This window comes from Pogonomyrmex barbatus, unplaced genomic scaffold (assembly GCF_055798465.1).
Source record: "Pogonomyrmex barbatus isolate J1 unplaced genomic scaffold, ASM5579846v1 scaffold1, whole genome shotgun sequence".
NCBI classification, from domain to species: domain Eukaryota; kingdom Metazoa; phylum Arthropoda; class Insecta; order Hymenoptera; family Formicidae; genus Pogonomyrmex; species Pogonomyrmex barbatus.
In genome coordinates, this window is record NW_028297098.1 from 28,320,894 (window position 1) to 28,339,972 (window position 19,079).

Below are 19,079 nucleotides of genomic sequence, written 5' to 3' on the forward strand. Positions count from 1 at the left end.
TTCTGGAAAATAAGTCAGGGAAATAACAATGTTTAGGATATGAAAATTGCTTATATTATTATTTAATAATTAGAGTAACACAAAAGAATAGATTATTTTACACTTATTATTTTCTTCTGCCTTAAGTAATTAAGTAAGTTAAATATATTAACTTGATTTAAATTTTGCATTAATCTCTTTTCTCGTTACTCTTACTCTCATTGTACGCGATTTTCGCGCTTGTACTCGGTTCATTATCAGAATCATCATCCCTAGGAACAATAAATACTCGTTGGATTTCGGATGATAACGATTCGCTTTCATGTTCGATCGTCACATTGGCGTTGGTCTTGTTAAAGTCGGTGTTACAATCGGAAATGTCAAGCTGATATAAATTTTGTAATGCATCAACGACTATTTCATCTTCGTCATCATTCTGCGTGGTTTTTGTGACTGTGCTCGGCTTATTGTCGGAATCATTACACACAGGAATGACTAATGATTGTTTAATTTTAGATATCGACGATTCACTTTCATTTTCAATCGCCATTTCAATGTCGATCTCGCTGAAATCGGTATAATTGGAAGCGGAAGCATTTTCCTCAGCCTTTTTCCTATTTTTTAACAATGCTTCTTCATAAGGTGGTGCTATGGGAGCTTGCACCGGTTCATGATATTTGTACTCCTTGCCTTCGTACTGAAAACAGATTATAATAAATAATAAAATAATATAAAACGAATAAAAAATAAAAAACTGAGACGTAACAAAATAAAAAAGATAAGATATAAGAAGACACAGAAGGCTTGTTAAACGAGTCTAATTTCACAGTTTCAAACAAAAATATATAATGTTACTACTACTCACATTTAATGGATAGCTCATGTCAGAATCGGGCTGACTGAGGTCTCCACACACAATGAATGGAACAATGACCCTATTCACTCCTGTCAGTTGGTTGAAGTTGCATGGTTCGTCTGTCAACCAAGGATTTAACATGTTCGGCTTGTAGCCTTCTGGCGGACTATAGTCCTTACAGACCACAAATGCTTCTATACTTGAGTTGCGAGAGCTGCTAGGTTTCGTGCAGTAGACGTAAGGGAAAAATATCCTCAATTGAGCGTACAGAAGTGTCACGTCTTTGGCGCGAAAGATTTTTGCGACAAACGTTCCACCAGATCTGAGAATATGTGTAGCTATGTTCAAAGCAGCCAGTAGCAGCTGTGACTGAATGAATATATCCATATCATGTAGGCCAGTCACTGCAAACAGAATAAAATTCATTGATTATTTCATAATAAAAATCTATTGAGATTTTTTGAAAAATAAAAAGAAAAATGTAAAGCACATACCATCAGGTGCTCCATCACATACCACCAAGTCTGCTCGAGTATTATCAAAGTGTGCAATAATCTGCTCTGCTGTGCTTGTGTTGGTAATGTCACCCTGTAATTGGATAACTCCTTCCAAAGGTGCCATTGCTTGCAAGTCAACTGCAACAATTTTCGGAGGAGATGCAGGACCTTTTTTTAAAGCCTCCTTGTAATTTTCGCTTTAAGAAAAATATGATTATTTTAATATGTATTAAACTTTTTTATTATACAGCAGAGATTATTTATTTTTGTACAAAATGTACTTACTTTAGCTTCCGTGCTAACACTTGGCTCCAACTTCCAGGAGCAGCACATAAATCTACCGCTTTGGATACTCCTAAAAAAATAAAAAATATTCTTTTAATGATATAAATGCTTTTCTCAAAAGTTGTTAGATCTGAAATTAATTTGTAATATAATATTATGTAATTTTAATTTGTCTTTTGTAATGTATTTTTTTCACATCCTTTTTTCATCACTAGAATCATACAATCAATTATAATTGAAAAGATGTGATTAAATATAAATGAAAAGATTTATTTATTACTCATTGCTGTACATACCATCAAAAATGTGACACTCCGAGTCAATTTGAAGTAATTTGAAAGCACTTCGGGCTCGCCATCCCTCTTCCTTCGCTTTTCTATAATATATATCCCGCTTGTCTTTTGATGTTTTTCCCATTGTTGCAATATTTTTGGTGAAAATTAAAACTTCTATTGCACAAATATATCTTGGGTATTTTTTCTTGCTTCAAAAAAACCTGTAATGCATATTTTCTTTATATACTTTTTGTATTGTCTTTAATAACTTTTTTCAAATATTTAAGTATCACAAATGTCAATAAACTTCTTTAACATATATCTAAATGAATCTCAAAATGAAAAATATTCAAATTATTGAAAATATTCAAATTATTGAAAATATTCAAATTATTCAAATTATTGAAAGTTATGTTTTTTATGTTACGAGGAACATGTAGCAAGAAGTTATAATTATAATCTGAGGAACGATCAGCTAATTCTAACTGCTTCTCCAGAGAAAAACATAAGAAACCTGAATTATACTTGCATTTTAGTTAGAACCTGTCCAGTGTCTCCTTACAAAAGGTGCACGTTGAACGATATATAGTCATGCCTATAAATTTGTTTTCTGTTTCCTGTACTGGGTTGCACTAAAATTTTCTATCTCATTTTTGTGTTTCTATCTCCACTTCAAATATATATTTCTTTTAATTTAAATATAACAAGTGTACACTAGTTCAGCTATAAAAAAAACAGACCTGGATACAGACATGAATACTTTCGACGAATAACATGCTATATGCAACGATTTTTGATTCTGTGTCGTGCTACATGAGGTCTTCTTCTTTTTCTTCTCTTTTTATATTGGCTATGATTCTAAGTGAATCAAAACAGGTCAGTAGACAATAATCACAATGATAATACAAAATCGAAAACAGACTAAACAAAATCAGAATCGAAAAGCAAGACTGCTACACGAGGTCTAGCGTTTGCTAACATTGCGCATGTGTGAATATTTTCATCCCTTCCATCTTCATTTTGTGCAATGCATGTATCGGGTGTGCGTTTCTATAGCGCTAAATGTGAGGTTATGTGACACGTGATGTAAAAGTCATCTGAAATAAATTAAGGACAAAACGCTACAATTATTTAAACGCTGAAGGCACTACAATCATAAAAAAAGGGTGAAGCAATAACGATTTTCTTCGTGAATATAAAAAGGTAAATTGTATTACATAAACAAAATATTGTAAACAAAATATTGTATATATTTTATTGTACATATTCTATTAAATTTATTTGTAATTATTTAATTTATTTATCCCATTTTTGAATGAACGTGCGCAACGATCTTCCAAAATTTCTGATTTTCTGGACATTTTTCCAGAGAGCAACGTTAGAATGTCATCCTGGAAAAAAGCCGCAAAGGTAGGCCGAAAAATCCATCGGGAACGTCCTCAGCCAGAGGATCATGTGGGGTTCCTGGAAAGGAAGAAGGACTGGATTGCCAGGGCCAGAGACTTCCAGGAAAAGCGGGACACAATCAAACTTTTGAGGAAGCGTGCGCTAAACAGAAATCCAGATGAGTTTCACTTTCATATGATTAGATCTAAAGTAGTAAAAGGCGTTCATCGGGAGAAAGACAAAGAGGATCAACACACACCTGAACAGATCAAATTATTAGAGACACAGGATCTTAAATATGTAGCATACAAGAGGAATATGGAAGCAAAAAAGATAGAAAGGTTGCAAAGTCAGTTGCATATGATTGATGCAGTCAATCAGATACAGAATCAACATACTTTCTTTGTCGATAATAATGCCGAGATGAAGAATTTTGATCTTGCTAAAAAATTGGATACACATCCAGCACTCTTGTCAAGACGCACTAATCGACCAAAGCTGAGTGTGATCAAAGATATGAAGCTGCCAGATTTAAATAACAAGACTATCGCCAAGCTCGAGCAACAACGGCACATGCTCTACAAGGAGCTTGAGAAGAGGATTAACAGAGAACGCGAACTTACGATCGTGCAGCAGAAGTTGGAGATGCATAGAGCATTGAAAGACAAAAAAATCAAGAAGCCCAAATTAGTGAAACCTGGCTCAAAAGATGCTGCGCCTATTTATAAATGGAAATTTGAAAGAAAACGATAACTTATCTGTGTTATTAATTATAATTAGGAATAATATAATATTAATTATAACTATGAATGTTGAATGAAAATTTATAATTTTTTTAATTATTTGTGATCAATTGATAATAAAAATTCGAGTTTTAACTTCATAACCAATAAATTATTTAACTAAATAATACACTAATAAAAATGATAAAATCCGTTCCTTTTAATTTACGTGATTTATTAATATCTATTATAGTAACATAATAGAAATAGGATATATTGAAGAAATGAATATAATAATGAATATATGTTTTATATAAGTATAAGGTATTGTTAAACCTGTTGTTGTCATTTTTAATTCAGTCAAAAGTTAAAGTTAAAAACTCCTTCAATTTCTTTTATTTTTACTTATTTCTTTATTTATTATTTCATAATTTTCTAAAAATTTATTATTCATCTTCTGATATCTTTAATTTAATTATATCTTTTTTATTATTTCCTCCAATATTTCATTTTTTTCGCAGAAATCACAATTATTCGTCATTTAATCGGTATTGACCCTTGGGGAATGATTTCGAATATATCTGTTATATCCTCTACTTCTCTTAGCCTTTCACTTGTTCCCGTGCTATTCATATCCGATGTTTGCGTAGTTGATTCTGTCATTGATTCCGTTGTTAATGCATTTGATGTTGTCATTAATTCCGTTGTCATTGTTGTCACTGGCGATTGTCCACTTTCGGACATGGATGTTTCTTCGATTGCAGTGTCCGTCATTCTCATCGTGTTGCTATCTGACACCGTCGGTAATTCTGTCGATATGTTTATACAATCGTAATTGATCTGCCAAAGTTGCTTCTTGGCATAAATATCCAGGCGAAGACAAGCCATAATGGACCTGTACAGAAAGATCACGTCTTTAGAAATTGCAAGAATGTCCAGAAACATTCAATAAGTATGGATAGCTTCAGCAGCGTCAAAATAATATTTTATAAATTGCAAATTGAGCTTAACTACATTTTTAAAGTAATTCTTTTAATACGCGCTTATTAGATTGATTCAGCTCCAAGATGTTAACACACGCGGTCGAGAAAAGGCAACCAGGAACGTATACACAAAACTGGAGTGTCTTGAAATCTGTAAAAATAAATTCGCAAAAATAAAATAGCTTATGTGGTGTGTGTGTGTGTGTGTGTGTATGGAGGGGGGGAGAGGTAAATGTGTTAATAAGTGAATAAAATTTAATAGTAGTTGTCTTTAAATTATATATTGTTATGGTCTTTAATTTTAATATTCTTAGATTTATTACATTACGCAAATTGAAGTTGAAAATACTCACTTGTAACTGTTCTTGCGCTGATTGTATCTGAATTCAACGCGATATCCACGTTCAATCCATTTCTTTGATATGTGAAATTGACGCAGACTATAATATAAAAAATTAGCAATTCAATTTTTGATTATTTTAAATATCAAACTGAAGACTTCGGAGACTCACGATCTTTCTGTCTCTTAGTATAAAGAATCATGACGCTTTGGCAGCAAGAGCAAGAAAAGGACATCGGACATTTGCATGTTTGTTGAATAATCGAGACCGTTCTATAAATTAGATATCCTCTTGATACGTTGATGTCTAATAAATATTCCATTAATTAGTTTTTAAAAATTTATAAAATATAATAAAATAATTTAATTATTTCATCTGATATATATTTAATAAATGGTGTAAAAAACTAGTTTAGAGAACTTCATGAATTGCTAGATAAATTATAATGTCAATAATTTTGACAACAATAAGATTTAATATTTATTTGTTAAAAACTTGACTTTTTTTGATCTATTAATTAGTATAATATTATATAAAATTTTTGAGATCAATCTTGTCACTAACAAAATTATTGGATAATTTTGTTAGTGACAATTATTGATAATTATTGATAAGATTATGATAATTCATCAAAGATTTGTGAAACTTTTTAAAACGTGGTAATATAATTTAATTAAAAATATATCGAGGTAATTGCTAGTACTAACTTTTAATAGCGATAATTTCGTGAACGAGGCACAAGCAGATGAAGATCAGAGCACCGATACCACACAAATTCATATTTACATAAATTCATATCTACATTAATAATAACAGTTACATTAAGCAAACCCGGTTCTCGTGATGATATTAGCTTATTAACGAGTTACAACGACGTCTCGTTTCGCACTAAACGCTTTCTGTTTTTCGCTTTCCGTTCATCGTTGTACAGGATGTAATCACGAGCTATTGTGTTGTATGGGCCTTTATAAAATATCCGGTTTTTATTCACTTTGACGGATGGGCGTGAAATTCACTATTTTATTTGTGCACATGGCATCTGTTTTTTATACCTAAATCTATAAAATTAAAAATCTAAATACATTGTAATCTAAATATTTTTGTAACAAAAATACATTTATTAGAATATTATTCAAGAATTAACGAAGAAGAGAATGACGCGATTTTTGCAAATAGAAATATATAACGCAAATTAAATAAAATATTATAAATTTCTTCTTTTTTATAATAAAATAGTCAAGCTTTAATAATTTCTATAAATGATTCTTTGATTCTTGCCTGCGCATAATGGAACAAATATTAAGAATAGGAATAAATATAGGAATAAATATTAAATTTTGAAAATTAAAATTTGGAATACAAATTAAATGTAACGCACAATGAATATAAATAAGTATAAAATATAGTCTTATATTTATTTGTATTTATTGTGCGTTTAATTTTTATTCTGAATTTTTATTTCAAAATTTAATATTTATTTGTAATATTTCCTCCATTGTGCGCAGATCTTAATATAATTGTTTATTAAAATATAAAACAATAAATGCACACACATGGCACACCATTTATAATATTATTAGATCTGTTTCATAAATTATTATCTATTTCTAGAATATATCGTCGTCGTCGTCATCATCATCGTCATCATCGTCATCATCATCATCATAGTCATCTTCATTATCATCTACATCCTCCGGAAAAAGTTCTACTTGGCCCAAACCACCTCCGTCTTCTGGCTTTAAGAGAGCCAATCCGTTTGAGCCGAATCTGAGACAATCTAAACTCACCTGTAAAAAGAAATACAACAAATCATAAAGTATAAAATTATATAAATTATTTATGACGTTTTATACATAAAATATATAAAGTTTTTACTTGCGTTTGCTAGATTTAAAATTGTGCATCAATAAAATATTCATAAATTTTCAAATCTGACCTTAAACAATGTCGTAGCTTGATATCTTCCTTCCATATTAAGACATAGATGAATATTTCTACCTTGGAAATAAATATTATAAAATCTAACGCAAGCTCTGATAATCGGTAGTCTTGGAACAGGAACACATATTGGTCTAGGATTCTTCCCTACAAAGACACAGTAAAACGAAAAGAGAAAAATATATTTTGCACAAAAATAACGATGATAAAATAAGTAACAAGTAATAATAATAAAATAATATAATACAATAAGTAATAATAATAAAGATAATATAAAAGGGATTCAGACTTTTTATCAAATTTTTTAATCAATAGATTTATGTTCTATGCATTTACCAGAAACAGTTCTCGTATAAAGAACTCTATCGTTCATCATGATATTGGCGGTGAAACTGAACTCGTCGGGATCGTACGTTATATTCACGCAAGCTTTCTGCTTCCACGTATCGTATAGGATCCTCGAACAACATCCGCAGACACCGCCGCCACACTGACAGGGTCCTTGTCTGGTCGCGGTGACCGTGCCATTTCCTGAGCTTGAAGAATTCGAGGCCTGTCGTAATAGCGTTTTCAATTGTTGCAGATCTTCCTGCGATCCTGAAAGCTCACTGCCGACGATTTTTCCTGTCGTAAGACCTTCGTCGGCCCTTAATTCTAGAAGCGAGCACGATTGCGCGAAGATAATGATTAGCAGCAACCAACAGGCGGGCTTCATCCTATATCCTTGATCTTGTCCGTTTAACTGAGACGAGAGAACATCTCGAGATGTGCCTCCTTGCTGGACGATTGAAACTCGACTGGCCGGTTAACGGACACTTTACATTGACCTAGTTTTATGGTGAAATTTAGGCTTGGCTGCGAGTTGCTTGCCCGCATTTTGTGATTAACTAGAACTTGTCATGGAGAAACGCTAGGGTTCATAGAAAATGTTGTCATGCTCTTAGACATCATTAGTTATTAAATATGGCGAGGATAAAACAGCATTTTCATCATAAGTCAAAATCTCATAAGCTTAATTTATTAGTGAAAATGAAATTGATATGATTTTCAATTATTATTAATAACGGGAGGTTTGTGAAGATACTGTTTGTAATTAAAACAAGAAAGATTTTACTTAAAGAAAAGAAAAACATGGTTTAATTTCCAACAGTTTATATACTTATTCAATGTTTCACAAAGTGGCACTTGATTATAATATTCATCTCTCTACATTTTTATTATATATTATATATTTTATTATATCTATTATATTATCACAAATAAAATATATTATTTGATAAATATAATAAATATATTTGTAACATCATAATGATAATTTCTCATATACATATAATTTTGTAGTTACGTAGGCATCATAATTTTAATTGACCGATATGATCTTCCTCAAGCGTAACACTCGGAGTATGATTGTTTGGCAAATCAATAGAGTCTGGCTCGAAATTCACTTCGTCGTATACTTCCGGCCCATTCACTTCTGGTTTGTTCACTTGTTCATTTGTTGTCATCAGGAAGACATTACTTCCGTTTTCAGGCTTCGTCCAAGAGATTCCACCCAAGCCGATCGACAGGCAATCGAAATGCAAAACCAAGATCGGCCATTGCCCCACAAGTGTCTCAAAGTCTAAACATGCGTGCACATTTGCACCGTTTAAGGCGACGTCGTAGAAACGCACGCAGAAGGACAAGAAAGGGATACTTAGAGGCAAGCAGAATGGTATCGGATTTTTAACTGTAAATTAATTTATTATATTATTACATTATGTAATGAATATATGAGAATAAATTATAATAGATTTAAATTTAATTAAAAGATGAAAACTTTATATTTATACTAATAAATAAACGAGGATGAATTTTTGCCATCAATTTTTGCAACTCAGACACACGTTAGACTTTCATCTTTAATCAATTAAATGATTGTTAATTATTAATTTTGCAAAAAGTTTAATTCTTTTATACTACGAGATGGATGTTAATTTTTTTATTAGAAAGAAAAGTCTATAATCATTTTTCTTTTAAAAAAAAATGTAAGTGAAGATTATTCCAGACTGAAACATTAGATGAAAATTATTTAATTAGAATTACTTACTAGATATAAAATTTGAACTAAAAATTTCTCTGTTTAATATAAGTTTGGTATGTAAGGCAGAATCTTCGGGTACATAAGTAAAATTGTTGCAAACACGACGATCAAAATTATATTTAGTTATATTAACACCAATACAACAGCTACATGTGAAACCCTCGCATTGGCATCCTGCACCACGGAAACCAATTGCAATTACAGGACCACGACTGGTATCCTCTAAATAAGCTTTCAATCCTACTCCTGTGTTCGGATCATAGTATATCATGTCATATTTAGTTACATCTGAAAGAAAAAAAAAATGTTTTAAATATATCATAAAATTAGAAAAAAATGCATTTTTTTCTTTTAATAAAAAATAAAACGCCATTTTTTTCTCTTCAAAAATAATAATATTTTATAAAGCTAATTATAAAGCTAATTATAGAATTTTTATTAAACTAGTTGTTAGAAGGAAAATTAAAACAATAATTTATTCCTATTATAATAATGCTACTAAAGTAGTGCTATTATTTTTATTAAAAAATAATAATTTCATTATCTATATTATAATGTAATATTTTTTATTTATAATTCTTCATTATAATTATATAAGTATTTCTTTGTTGAACAAAGCATTCACGAATTTTTTGTAATTTTTACCAACAAATATCACTAATTTTCATGTAAATTTTTATTATTAAACTTTAAAATATTTATTACAAATTTTTTCAATCTTCTTACCGATAAAATCAGTGGACGCAGTGATGTTCTGGACTATTAGAACCAGAAGAGATATGAAAAGCCACTTAGATAACATGATCGTATGACTGCACAACCTGCACGCTTCGATGTCAACGGTAGACTGAAATTGAGTACACGTTGGACCAAGACGCAGAGAGCAAGACCAGACTCATTAATTATACATCGACTTTCCACAGATGATAAGAGTAAGAATACGATAAAATAAGAGATTAGATAAAATAAGAATTGAAAAATTGCCATCATTAAACGATGTATCAGACATTGCTATTAAAAAGCATCATCAAAGGTAGAAACAAATATGTATTTTAGTAAAAATAAATCTAAAGATTGCAGGCTTAAATTATATAGAATTTGTCATATTATAGAATTTGAAGAAAATTTGCTAAATCAAGAAATTATGTAATCCAAAATTTTTAAAGAAACATAATATATAAAAATTGAATCACAATTATTTTCGATAAAACAAAGATTCGTTTCGATAAAAATAATTCTAAAAAAAAAAGTATTCTTTCACAGAAATTCTATTTTTCTATATTTTTATACTTATGCTTTTGAAATCACAAGAAAGATATATCAAACCTTAATTCAAATTTAATGAAAAAAAATATTAATTTAATGCGTGTTATTTAAAATGATATACTAGCTAATTTAAATAAAATTCAGCCATCCATTCGAGCATTTTTATTACGTAAGAGAAAGATTTAAAATTGTTTGACATTGTTTAAGAAAATGTTAAAGATAAGAATTTTGATTGTCTCAGTACACATGTCTTATTACCACGCATGTGAGTTAATTATTAAAATCTTGTTTGTCTTATTAGTAGGCATAAAAGTTTTATCTCTAATAATTTTGTACATATTACATGATATCAAACAATTTTAAATCTCAGTTACGTAAAAAAAGAATTTGAATAGTTGGTTGCTATGCGTGCTAGCGAGTTATTTGCTTGTTGTTTGTAAAAAAAATTTGTCTGAAAATGATATTTTTAAATATATCTTTTTAAACATATTTTAAACATCATAAAAAAATTAATAGTAAGAAAACTATTAACAGCATTCATAACATACTTTCATAAGAAATAATTATTCCATTATGTTTAGTTAACTAATATAATATATTAAATTTTTAATTCTAATAAAAAATTAATATTTTTTTTAGAAAGAATTAATAGCTAATAAAGGCACATAATATATGTAGCGCGTTAAATTTATTTATTTATTACAGAATAAATAACTTAATACATAAATAATAAATAAGCATATGCTCTTAATAAATAACGTTAAACTAATCGAGCAATTTATTATGGCTGAGGTCACGAACAATTCATGTATGTATAAGTCTTTCTTATACATACATTCTTTAAATAACATTCTTTAAAAATATCTTTTATTAAATAAAAATCCTCCTAGAATCTTATTTTCGAAATATAAAACTCTCCCACTCACGCAATTCTATTTGAGCTTTCTTCTAAGAAAGCTCTACCATCTTTTCTATAAGATCTCAGTCTCTATATTATCTAATAAATAAAAAAATTAATCAAATAAGAAACAAGATAATTATAGCGAAATAAATCGCTTATTTTCCAACAATAAAATTAATTAACAGTTGCAAAATTAACGATTTTTTTACAGTTGTTGATAATAAAATAATCAGGATGCCGTAAAAACACGTACCCGTTACTTTTAATAACCATCGTGACGAGTTGAGAAATTCACGGTTGATTCTTGTAATTCTTGTCTTATCGTTAAAAAATAGGTCACATTGTCACAATTATATCAATAATCTACTAAATCTTTTGACAAATGTTCCGCTGATTCGACTAAAACGTCTTGCTTTCGTCGGTTCAGCGAATTTATGATCAGATAAGAAGGACGAGCTTTTTTTGACTTCCAATTAATCTATTGACTGGAGCAATGCACTGCCTCGGATCACGAGACTTCAAAGCCTCGTAATCTTACTTTGATGATTTTCACTCGAATGCCTTCCCCTAGCAAAAAATCCAAGATCGTAATCTTCATCGTCGTGCTTGTAAATATTAGTCTGATTTGTCTTCATGTCTTCTGTGCTCTTCTTACTTTTTCCACTACCAATAAGAGCACTCAACATGGCGTCTTCCTCCTCATCATCGTCATCATCTAACTCAGCAAGATCCTCGGCCTTCTCATCCTCATCATCATCGTGTTTTTCATCATCCAATTTATCCTCATCCTCCTCGTCTTCATCTTCATCATCGTCCTTATCTTCATCGTCGTCGTCGTCGTCATCCAGAACTTCGTCGTCCTCGTCGTCAATATCTTCGTCGTCGTCGTCGTCGTCATCCAAAATATCATCGTCATCATCATCCTCGTTATCTTCGTCCTTGATGGGTTTCTTTGCTGGTTTCTCAATGTCATAGATAGCATTTACGCTGGTGGACGTTATCGTAGGTTTCTTCTTATTTCCAATAACTCCCTTTTTTACCTTGTTAACGGTTGGTGCCTTATTGGGTTTCGCGGTGTACACGATTTTATTGGAGGATTCCGTGATCTGTTCCTTGTTCTCATCAGTACTATCTTCGGTGTTGCTCTCAGTTAATCCTTCTTCTTCTTCTTCTTCTTCTTCTTCTTCTTCTTCCTTATGCGGTTCCGAGGTATTATCATCGTGTTCCTCGTCATCACTTTCCTGTTCGTTGTTGGCGAAAGTTGACAATTCATGATCTTCCAGCGGTGCAGGAGTCGTGGGCCGAGGTAGAATCGGTATAGTAAATTCCAGCAATGGCGCCGCGGTGGTAACTTTGGGTCTCGTCGGAGTGTCATCGTCACCAGTAAAGATGTCCAACAAAGCACTAAAACCCAACAGATCATCATCATCGTCATCGTCCTCTGACTCTTGTACATCGTCAACTCCCGAGGCATCGGAGACGGAATTCGTGATGGGCCTTTCGTCATCCTCATCGTCATCATCGTCATCATCCGAGCCAAGTCCGAAAAAATCATCATCGTCATCTTCTTCCGAAGTGGCTTCTGTCTCAACAATCGGAAGGGGCTCGGCTGGTCGTAGCTTCAGACCATCAGGACCAAATCTGAAATTCAAGATCAAATTACAAAACACTGCTTTTAGTTTAATGTTAACAAATCTTTTAATTAATCTTGTAAATTCTTTATTTTATCGTCCTTTGAATTTAGAGAAAAGAAATTTAGATGTTAATTGGCAAGTACCTGAAGCAACTAACGCGAAGAGTAGCTTCCAGCTCCGTAGGGGATTGCAATTCCAAACCGAGACACGCTTTGAAGTGATTCTTCGCGTCGCGTTGAATGGAATAAATCCTGCCGCAGAATTTAGTAAAACCACCCGGTAATGGTACACACACAGGCTTCGGATTCTTACCTGAAATTCATAATTATCCATGCATATACATTGATCTACGAATAATTTCTTTATAAAAGCATTACTAAAATTAATTAAAAAAAAATTACTATTTAAATTAATTTAAATAACATGTTTCTGATAAGAAAAACCCAAGTACAATATTTAAAATAATTTTATTAAAATGCGTTTTTGTGAAAATATTTTAAACGCGGCTAGATATTATCTATCTTCCAAAACTTTCGTCTAAATTAAAAGACGAATCGAGGTCGTCGACCGTGACAAGAGGAAAAATATACACAGCTGACGTTGACATCCTCAAAAAAATCGTCTGTGTAAATACTTTCGCCCCGACTAGATTGACACGGATTTGTCGATGGCGCCTATACGTCACTGTTGACTCCGTAATCAATCTGTTCACGAACGCGGAGAAATCGCGCATCCGAAATTGGCACGACAATATAAAAACTTGTTTAATATAACGGGGCAAAAATATTTTTAGTTATGCATAGTTCCTATTTGCATAGTTCCGCGTTCTTTAAAAGGGAGTAAGAGTTCAAAATGCTATATACACATCCTGTTGGCCACCTCTTATTGACATTAACATACGCACATCAGGTGAAAGTTGGATTATAGCTTCCTGGACATTACACTAATATGTGTCCACCAAACGTTGATTCACGTGCAATTAACACACTTTTCCCGCTGACATTGTCGAGCGCGTGATACATGTGTGCGATTTTTTGTCTTCTTTTACGAGATACATAACGTTAATTACCCATAAAGAGAAGCATAGACAATTTATTATCTATCTAGCCTAGTTTTTTTTTCATAATTTATGACAACAAAACCAGTCTAAATCTACGATTATCGGAACATTAAATAAATGAAAAAAAAAAAAATTATTCAAAAGACTGCATTAGAAAGTTTGTCGTAATTATTTAATGTTTTAATTTTGTTTCTTTACTTTTGTAACATTACGAAGAATTATGTTTACAAACCTTGCCTATTTAAATTCACTAAATAATTATTTATAAAAAATATTGATTAATCAGAGAAATCTGGCAGGGAGAAAATTGTTAATCGTCAATTGTTATTAAATTATGATTGTGATTACCGTTAACGATCGTGCTGGTCAATATATTATCGCCAAAACTCAGTTGGACTGCCAAATTGTCACCCTGAAGATACTGCAGCGAAGCGCATCCTGGAATTTTAAAGATAAGATTTTTCTCATCATAACATAAAACAATAACGCAATATATTTTATTACAAAGGATAAAATCTTTCATTCAAAATATGACATGAGACACATGTAGATGATTAAATGATGATAATGCTCCAAATGACAAATGCATTCTATTTGCGTTTCCGCTGCACTTTCATTTTTAGTATACAATTGCATTGCGTGATAATTACCCGGTCCTTTCAGCTGCACGACCGGTATGTGAAAGTCCCGACAGCAATTGCAGATATTCTCGTTACAGGTGCAATATCGGTTTACGCTGTCAGTGGCCTGCTTTAGCGACATCGTTGATAGATCTATATCGCTCTGCTTCGCACCATTCGCCGCACGAACTACCCGATGCAGCACTTCATTGCGATCTGTGAACATTTTTCTATTTAGTCCGTTTCAGACAGCTCACAGTTCGTGTCAAAATTCAAAGAATAGAATCGTGTTTATAATTTTATGTACGGTAAAAATATTTAAAGTTATAAGAAATAATAAATTAAAGTAGATCTTGAATAATTTGAATTATTGCTTCTTAATTTTATATATGTGAATCTACGTCAAAATTTATTTTTTCAAATTTTTATTGTATTTCTTTTTTTGCTCTCTCTTTGCTCATTTTCTTTTCAAATTAATTTATCTCACCAATTACTCGACCGTAAGCCGCGAATGCCACTAACAAGAGAATTAGTAACAGCTCGAAGATCGTCGATAGTCGCATCCTGCTGCTTTGTTCTGGAAACAATGCCAAGAAGGAATAACGTGGTCGTAATATAACACTGTAAAAAATGTTCATTTCGTATGTAATGGCACGCGCGTTCCTGTCTCATTATCGTTTCTTTTGACCATTTAATGATAAAAAGTACGTCAACAGAAATTGTTAAAGCATCATAAATTATTCGTACGTGTGAATATTGAAATTGCGCCGAGTATATTTCGTTATTACATGATTATAAACATTATTTTCAAAGACGAAATGTTTTTTAACAAATGATAATCAGTATATCAGTATATCAGTATATCTAATGTCACTTTATATCTCACATTATGACTATATAACTGATACGATAAAATATTTATTTATAAACATTTTTTAAAATAATATAACTATGAAAGATTTCTTAATTAAAATTTCCTAAATTTCTCAGTTTTTTTTTAAATAATATAAATGAAATCTCTCAAAGCACGTTTCGTCAACTGAGCAACTTTTAATTTTAAACGCACAGCGCATTTAGCTTGCCAGGCACGAAAAACACATAAAAAAAAAATACATTAAGCGTGTTTCTTCCTCATAATAATTTTTTCCACCTTCCTTAATCTATGATCTTCGCAAACAATAGAGACACTCGTTCCGCTCATCAATCGTCGAGATAGAGCGGCAATTTTGTGCCTTTCTAGCTCTCTGTTTCCACCAAACATTTCCTGATTCTATCCGAGGCCTATCCTGATATTTTTTTGTCTCTCGGATAAATAATCAAATTGTCACCACAAAGAGACATATTCTCCTTCCGGTTTCGAGCGCGAGTTCCTCTTGTACGCTCGCGACCGGTTGACCTACATCCCGGTCATGGTCAAAGGCGTACGTCAGAAAGGCGCATACTCGAGACTCGACTTAGTGGCACGATCGAGGAGACGCACGCGGCTTTACGCGCGGGAGAGACACACTCGTGTCACCGTTATAAAATGCGTTACATATGGTCAAGGTGCTGAATACGGTCGTTGCACGTCGCACGTCGTGTCGCACCCGTGAGCTCGATCGATCAACTCCTCATACGCGTCTCGTCCGGACAGACACCGAGTCACCGCGGAAGTGAGTAGTGCGAGAAGAAATAAATCAGCGCAAATGGTCTATGAAATGATTTCTATGATTTCTTGCCATACCCACTTGCACTCGTTAGATTTCGTTAATTTGAAGAGAGATAAATGATAAATGTCGTAAACGAATGATTGATGTACACACGTTACATAATTACGTGTGGTGGATTTGGATCTTGCGGTATTCAAATTTAACGTAACGATATACGTGTAATTTTCTTAATTTTCGAATGACTTATGTCAAGTTCTTGTCAATTTTATATATGCGTACGAAGAGATCTGGAAATATTTGTCAACTTTTTAAACTCTATTTCGTTAATTAAATCGCGTTAAATATAATTGTACATAGAAGATGCACTAAGATGCTCTAAGATAATTCAAAGAATCTTATATTCTTTTATTGTTCTCATATTTCTCATATTTTTTTATATGTTAAAAAAATTAATTGTCACGTGGAGCAATCTTCCGCTTTATTGCAGCGCGTTTCGCAGTTTCCCAACCCTCCGAACGAATAAATCGTACCTGACTCTAGTCACCTGTAGGCCGTCGAGAAGAAATCCGAGGGGGCAGCCGTGCTCGTGCTCTCCTGTCTCCTGCACCCTACGGCTCTTTTTCCCTGACTCTTCGTCTTACGGAGGCCAATGTCCAACTGAAGATGCCGCCCAACTCCCCCCAAGGTTTCTTTAAAAGTCGGTCAGGCCACCACCACCTGTCCGCCAGACCGCTGCTAGGATTATTAAACATTCTAATGCGCTCTAGGTAAATCGGAGGCGGCCCCACACCAACCGCGGTCGGGTCGCCCGCTTCCGATCTTCCGTCGTCCTTCATCGGACTCATCGGCATCGTCGTCGTCTCGACGACGAAAGCGGCAACTCCACTTTTTCCATCTCCATCTCCATCCGCGATCCGGTACCAGGTGCCCATGGTGCATACGAATGAATGAAGATGGTCCCGGATGACTCAACACGTACGAAAATATCCGCGAGAGGGGAAGAAAGTCATGTCGGTGACTTCCGACATTCTTTAATTGCGTCCGGATTCCGGCAGAAAAAGCGACAAGCCGGCGATACGACGATCTTCGCATGAGGCACTCACTCAAGTTGACGTTTAGATAGATTGCGTTATCATAAAAAAAAATTGAATGGCATAAGAGATATATCGCTTTCCATATTGCCCAAAAAATATATTTTACAGCGATATAAGTACGAAATAAATTTCGAATAATCAGAAACCATTTACAACTCCCTAATTTTTGGATTTAGTGTTTGCGAGATCACATTTTAAAAATTGCAATTTTTTAAATATTATAAAATAAAAAAATGAATTTAAATCTTTTTGTTACCACGATTTAATTCAATTTTATGTGCACTGTGCAAGCGCTGATGATTTGCGCTGTAATAACGAGACCTACTATTTTCTTTTACGATGAGACTACAACGTCGCATCGATGACTCGCGAAGCATTCACGATTAACGCAAGTGACATCAATTCTTTATTCGCACGGTACATACTAATTGCTTTGACATCCATATCACGTAATAGGCAAATTTCATGAACACAGTTTCCTGGTAATCATTAAATCTCTTTGAAATCTATTAGAAAGCTGCTGAAAGGATAATGAGCAAATAAATTATTCTTTATTGACAAGATTTTATATGTTACCTTGCAACTCTTCTTTAATGTTTTAAAAAAAGTCCTTTATAATAATAATAATAATAATAACAACACAAACAATAAATTATAATAAGTTTTTTTATATAATAAGAATTATGAATATTAAATATTATTATTATATTTATATTTAGATTTTTAGCCTTAAAGCAAGTAGCTTCGAAAGAAAATTGAAACCAAATGTGTAGGAAAGAGAATTAATATTATTAATCAAATTGTTTCTAATTTTTACGCGGAAATGGCACACGTCCATAAACTCGTGCCAGCCATGAATGCCACGGTTCGCGACACAAATTCTAACCAAAGACCCACTTTCGTGCGCGTCCAGTCTCTCGCGGGAGTTTCGTCGTCGTCGTCCGGGCGAGGAAAGAGAAGAATATCCGGAACGTAACGAAAGACACGACTGCAGCGCGAAATTAATGCACGCGCTCGCTCGTGCGTTTGTACATTCGTTCGTTTATTCCTGCATTCCTCCGTCCGTTCGTTCGCTTCCGATCGTGTTTTGGCGGTTAAGGAGGGGCCTTTCTCCAGTTAGTGGGTCGAAGAAAGTAGTGGCCAGGAGTGGTTCACCTTGGTTAATATTTGTTCGTTCATTCCCCGATAGCGATGATGTCCAGTTTTTTACAAATAGCCAATCCCTTTAAAACTTTCAGAAATAATACACGAAGAATGCAGAAATAATACGCTCGGTACATACAATGGACAGCAGAAATATTCAAAATTGTTTAAATGAAGAAAAAAAGTACAGATCATCTTAAAAATCCCAATAATAAACACGTGAATAAAAATTATGTAGGATGTTTTAAAAGCCAAAAAAAAAAAGTACGGATTTCTTCAATGATTAAATTAACAAAGCTGAGATTAACAAAACACATCACTATCGGATTATCTTGAGTTAAGTCGAGTTTTTCGAGAAAGACAAACG

General features: G+C 32.8%; 6 protein-coding genes across 8 annotated transcripts; 1 reads left to right on the forward strand and 5 right to left on the reverse strand.

The window, feature by feature from the left end:
* Nucleotides 1-31: 31 nt before the first annotated feature.
* On the reverse strand, nt 32-2,862 carry Trm7-32 (tRNA methyltransferase 7-32). The gene is made up of 6 exons (XM_011648611.3): nt 2,422-2,862; nt 1,914-2,113; nt 1,618-1,687; nt 1,330-1,529; nt 845-1,239; nt 32-676 (listed from the first exon to the last, which is right to left on the reverse strand). Exons 2-6 carry the CDS (start codon nt 2,032-2,034, stop codon nt 170-172), a joined length of 1,293 nt encoding a protein of 430 aa, XP_011646913.2. The 5' UTR covers nt 2,035-2,113; nt 2,422-2,862; the 3' UTR covers nt 32-169.
* A 60-nt stretch (nt 2,863-2,922) lies between these two features.
* LOC105433337 (putative U3 small nucleolar RNA-associated protein 11) lies at nt 2,923-4,164 on the forward strand. Its single transcript, XM_011648609.3, has 2 exons — nt 2,923-3,095; nt 3,262-4,164. Exon 2 carries the CDS (start codon nt 3,276-3,278, stop codon nt 4,029-4,031), a length of 756 nt encoding a protein of 251 aa, XP_011646911.2. The 5' UTR covers nt 2,923-3,095; nt 3,262-3,275; the 3' UTR covers nt 4,032-4,164.
* Nucleotides 4,165-4,389: 225 nt separating this feature from the next.
* On the reverse strand, nt 4,390-6,547 carry LOC105433333 (uncharacterized). The gene is made up of 5 exons (XM_011648605.2): nt 6,032-6,547; nt 5,496-5,630; nt 5,337-5,423; nt 5,044-5,134; nt 4,390-4,895 (listed from the first exon to the last, which is right to left on the reverse strand). Exons 1-5 carry the CDS (start codon nt 6,102-6,104, stop codon nt 4,538-4,540), a joined length of 744 nt encoding a protein of 247 aa, XP_011646907.2. The 5' UTR covers nt 6,105-6,547; the 3' UTR covers nt 4,390-4,537.
* LOC105433335 (uncharacterized) lies at nt 6,252-8,112 on the reverse strand. Of its 2 annotated transcripts, XR_016140742.1 has the most exons (4): nt 7,599-8,112; nt 7,261-7,409; nt 6,878-7,111; nt 6,252-6,382 (listed from the first exon to the last, which is right to left on the reverse strand). XR_016140742.1 is itself a non-coding variant. In XM_011648607.2 (3 exons), the coding sequence occupies exons 1-3, from the start codon at nt 7,975-7,977 to the stop codon at nt 6,932-6,934; spliced, it is 708 nt and encodes a 235-aa protein (XP_011646909.2). In that variant the 5' UTR covers nt 7,978-8,112; the 3' UTR covers nt 6,673-6,931. The 2 variants fall into 2 exon arrangements, 1 of the variants encoding a protein (XP_011646909.2); XM_011648607.2 differs by lacking the exon at nt 6,252-6,382 and having other exon boundaries at nt 6,673-7,111.
* A 258-nt stretch (nt 8,113-8,370) lies between these two features.
* LOC105433336 (uncharacterized) lies at nt 8,371-10,244 on the reverse strand. The gene is made up of 3 exons (XM_011648608.3): nt 10,072-10,244; nt 9,352-9,633; nt 8,371-8,991 (listed from the first exon to the last, which is right to left on the reverse strand). Exons 1-3 carry the CDS (start codon nt 10,145-10,147, stop codon nt 8,615-8,617), a joined length of 735 nt encoding a protein of 244 aa, XP_011646910.2. The 5' UTR covers nt 10,148-10,244; the 3' UTR covers nt 8,371-8,614.
* Nucleotides 10,245-11,286: 1,042 nt separating this feature from the next.
* Nucleotides 11,287-17,156, reverse strand: LOC105433332 (uncharacterized). 2 transcript variants are annotated; one of them, XM_011648603.3, is made up of 6 exons: nt 17,020-17,156; nt 15,314-15,403; nt 14,857-15,042; nt 14,555-14,644; nt 13,290-13,458; nt 11,287-13,153 (listed from the first exon to the last, which is right to left on the reverse strand). In XM_011648603.3, the coding sequence occupies exons 2-6, from the start codon at nt 15,387-15,389 to the stop codon at nt 12,031-12,033; spliced, it is 1,644 nt and encodes a 547-aa protein (XP_011646905.2). In that variant the 5' UTR covers nt 15,390-15,403; nt 17,020-17,156; the 3' UTR covers nt 11,287-12,030. The 2 variants fall into 2 exon arrangements, with proteins under 2 accessions (XP_011646905.2, XP_011646904.2); XM_011648602.3 differs by having other exon boundaries at nt 17,006-17,142.
* Between the last annotated feature and the right edge of the window lie 1,923 nt (nt 17,157-19,079).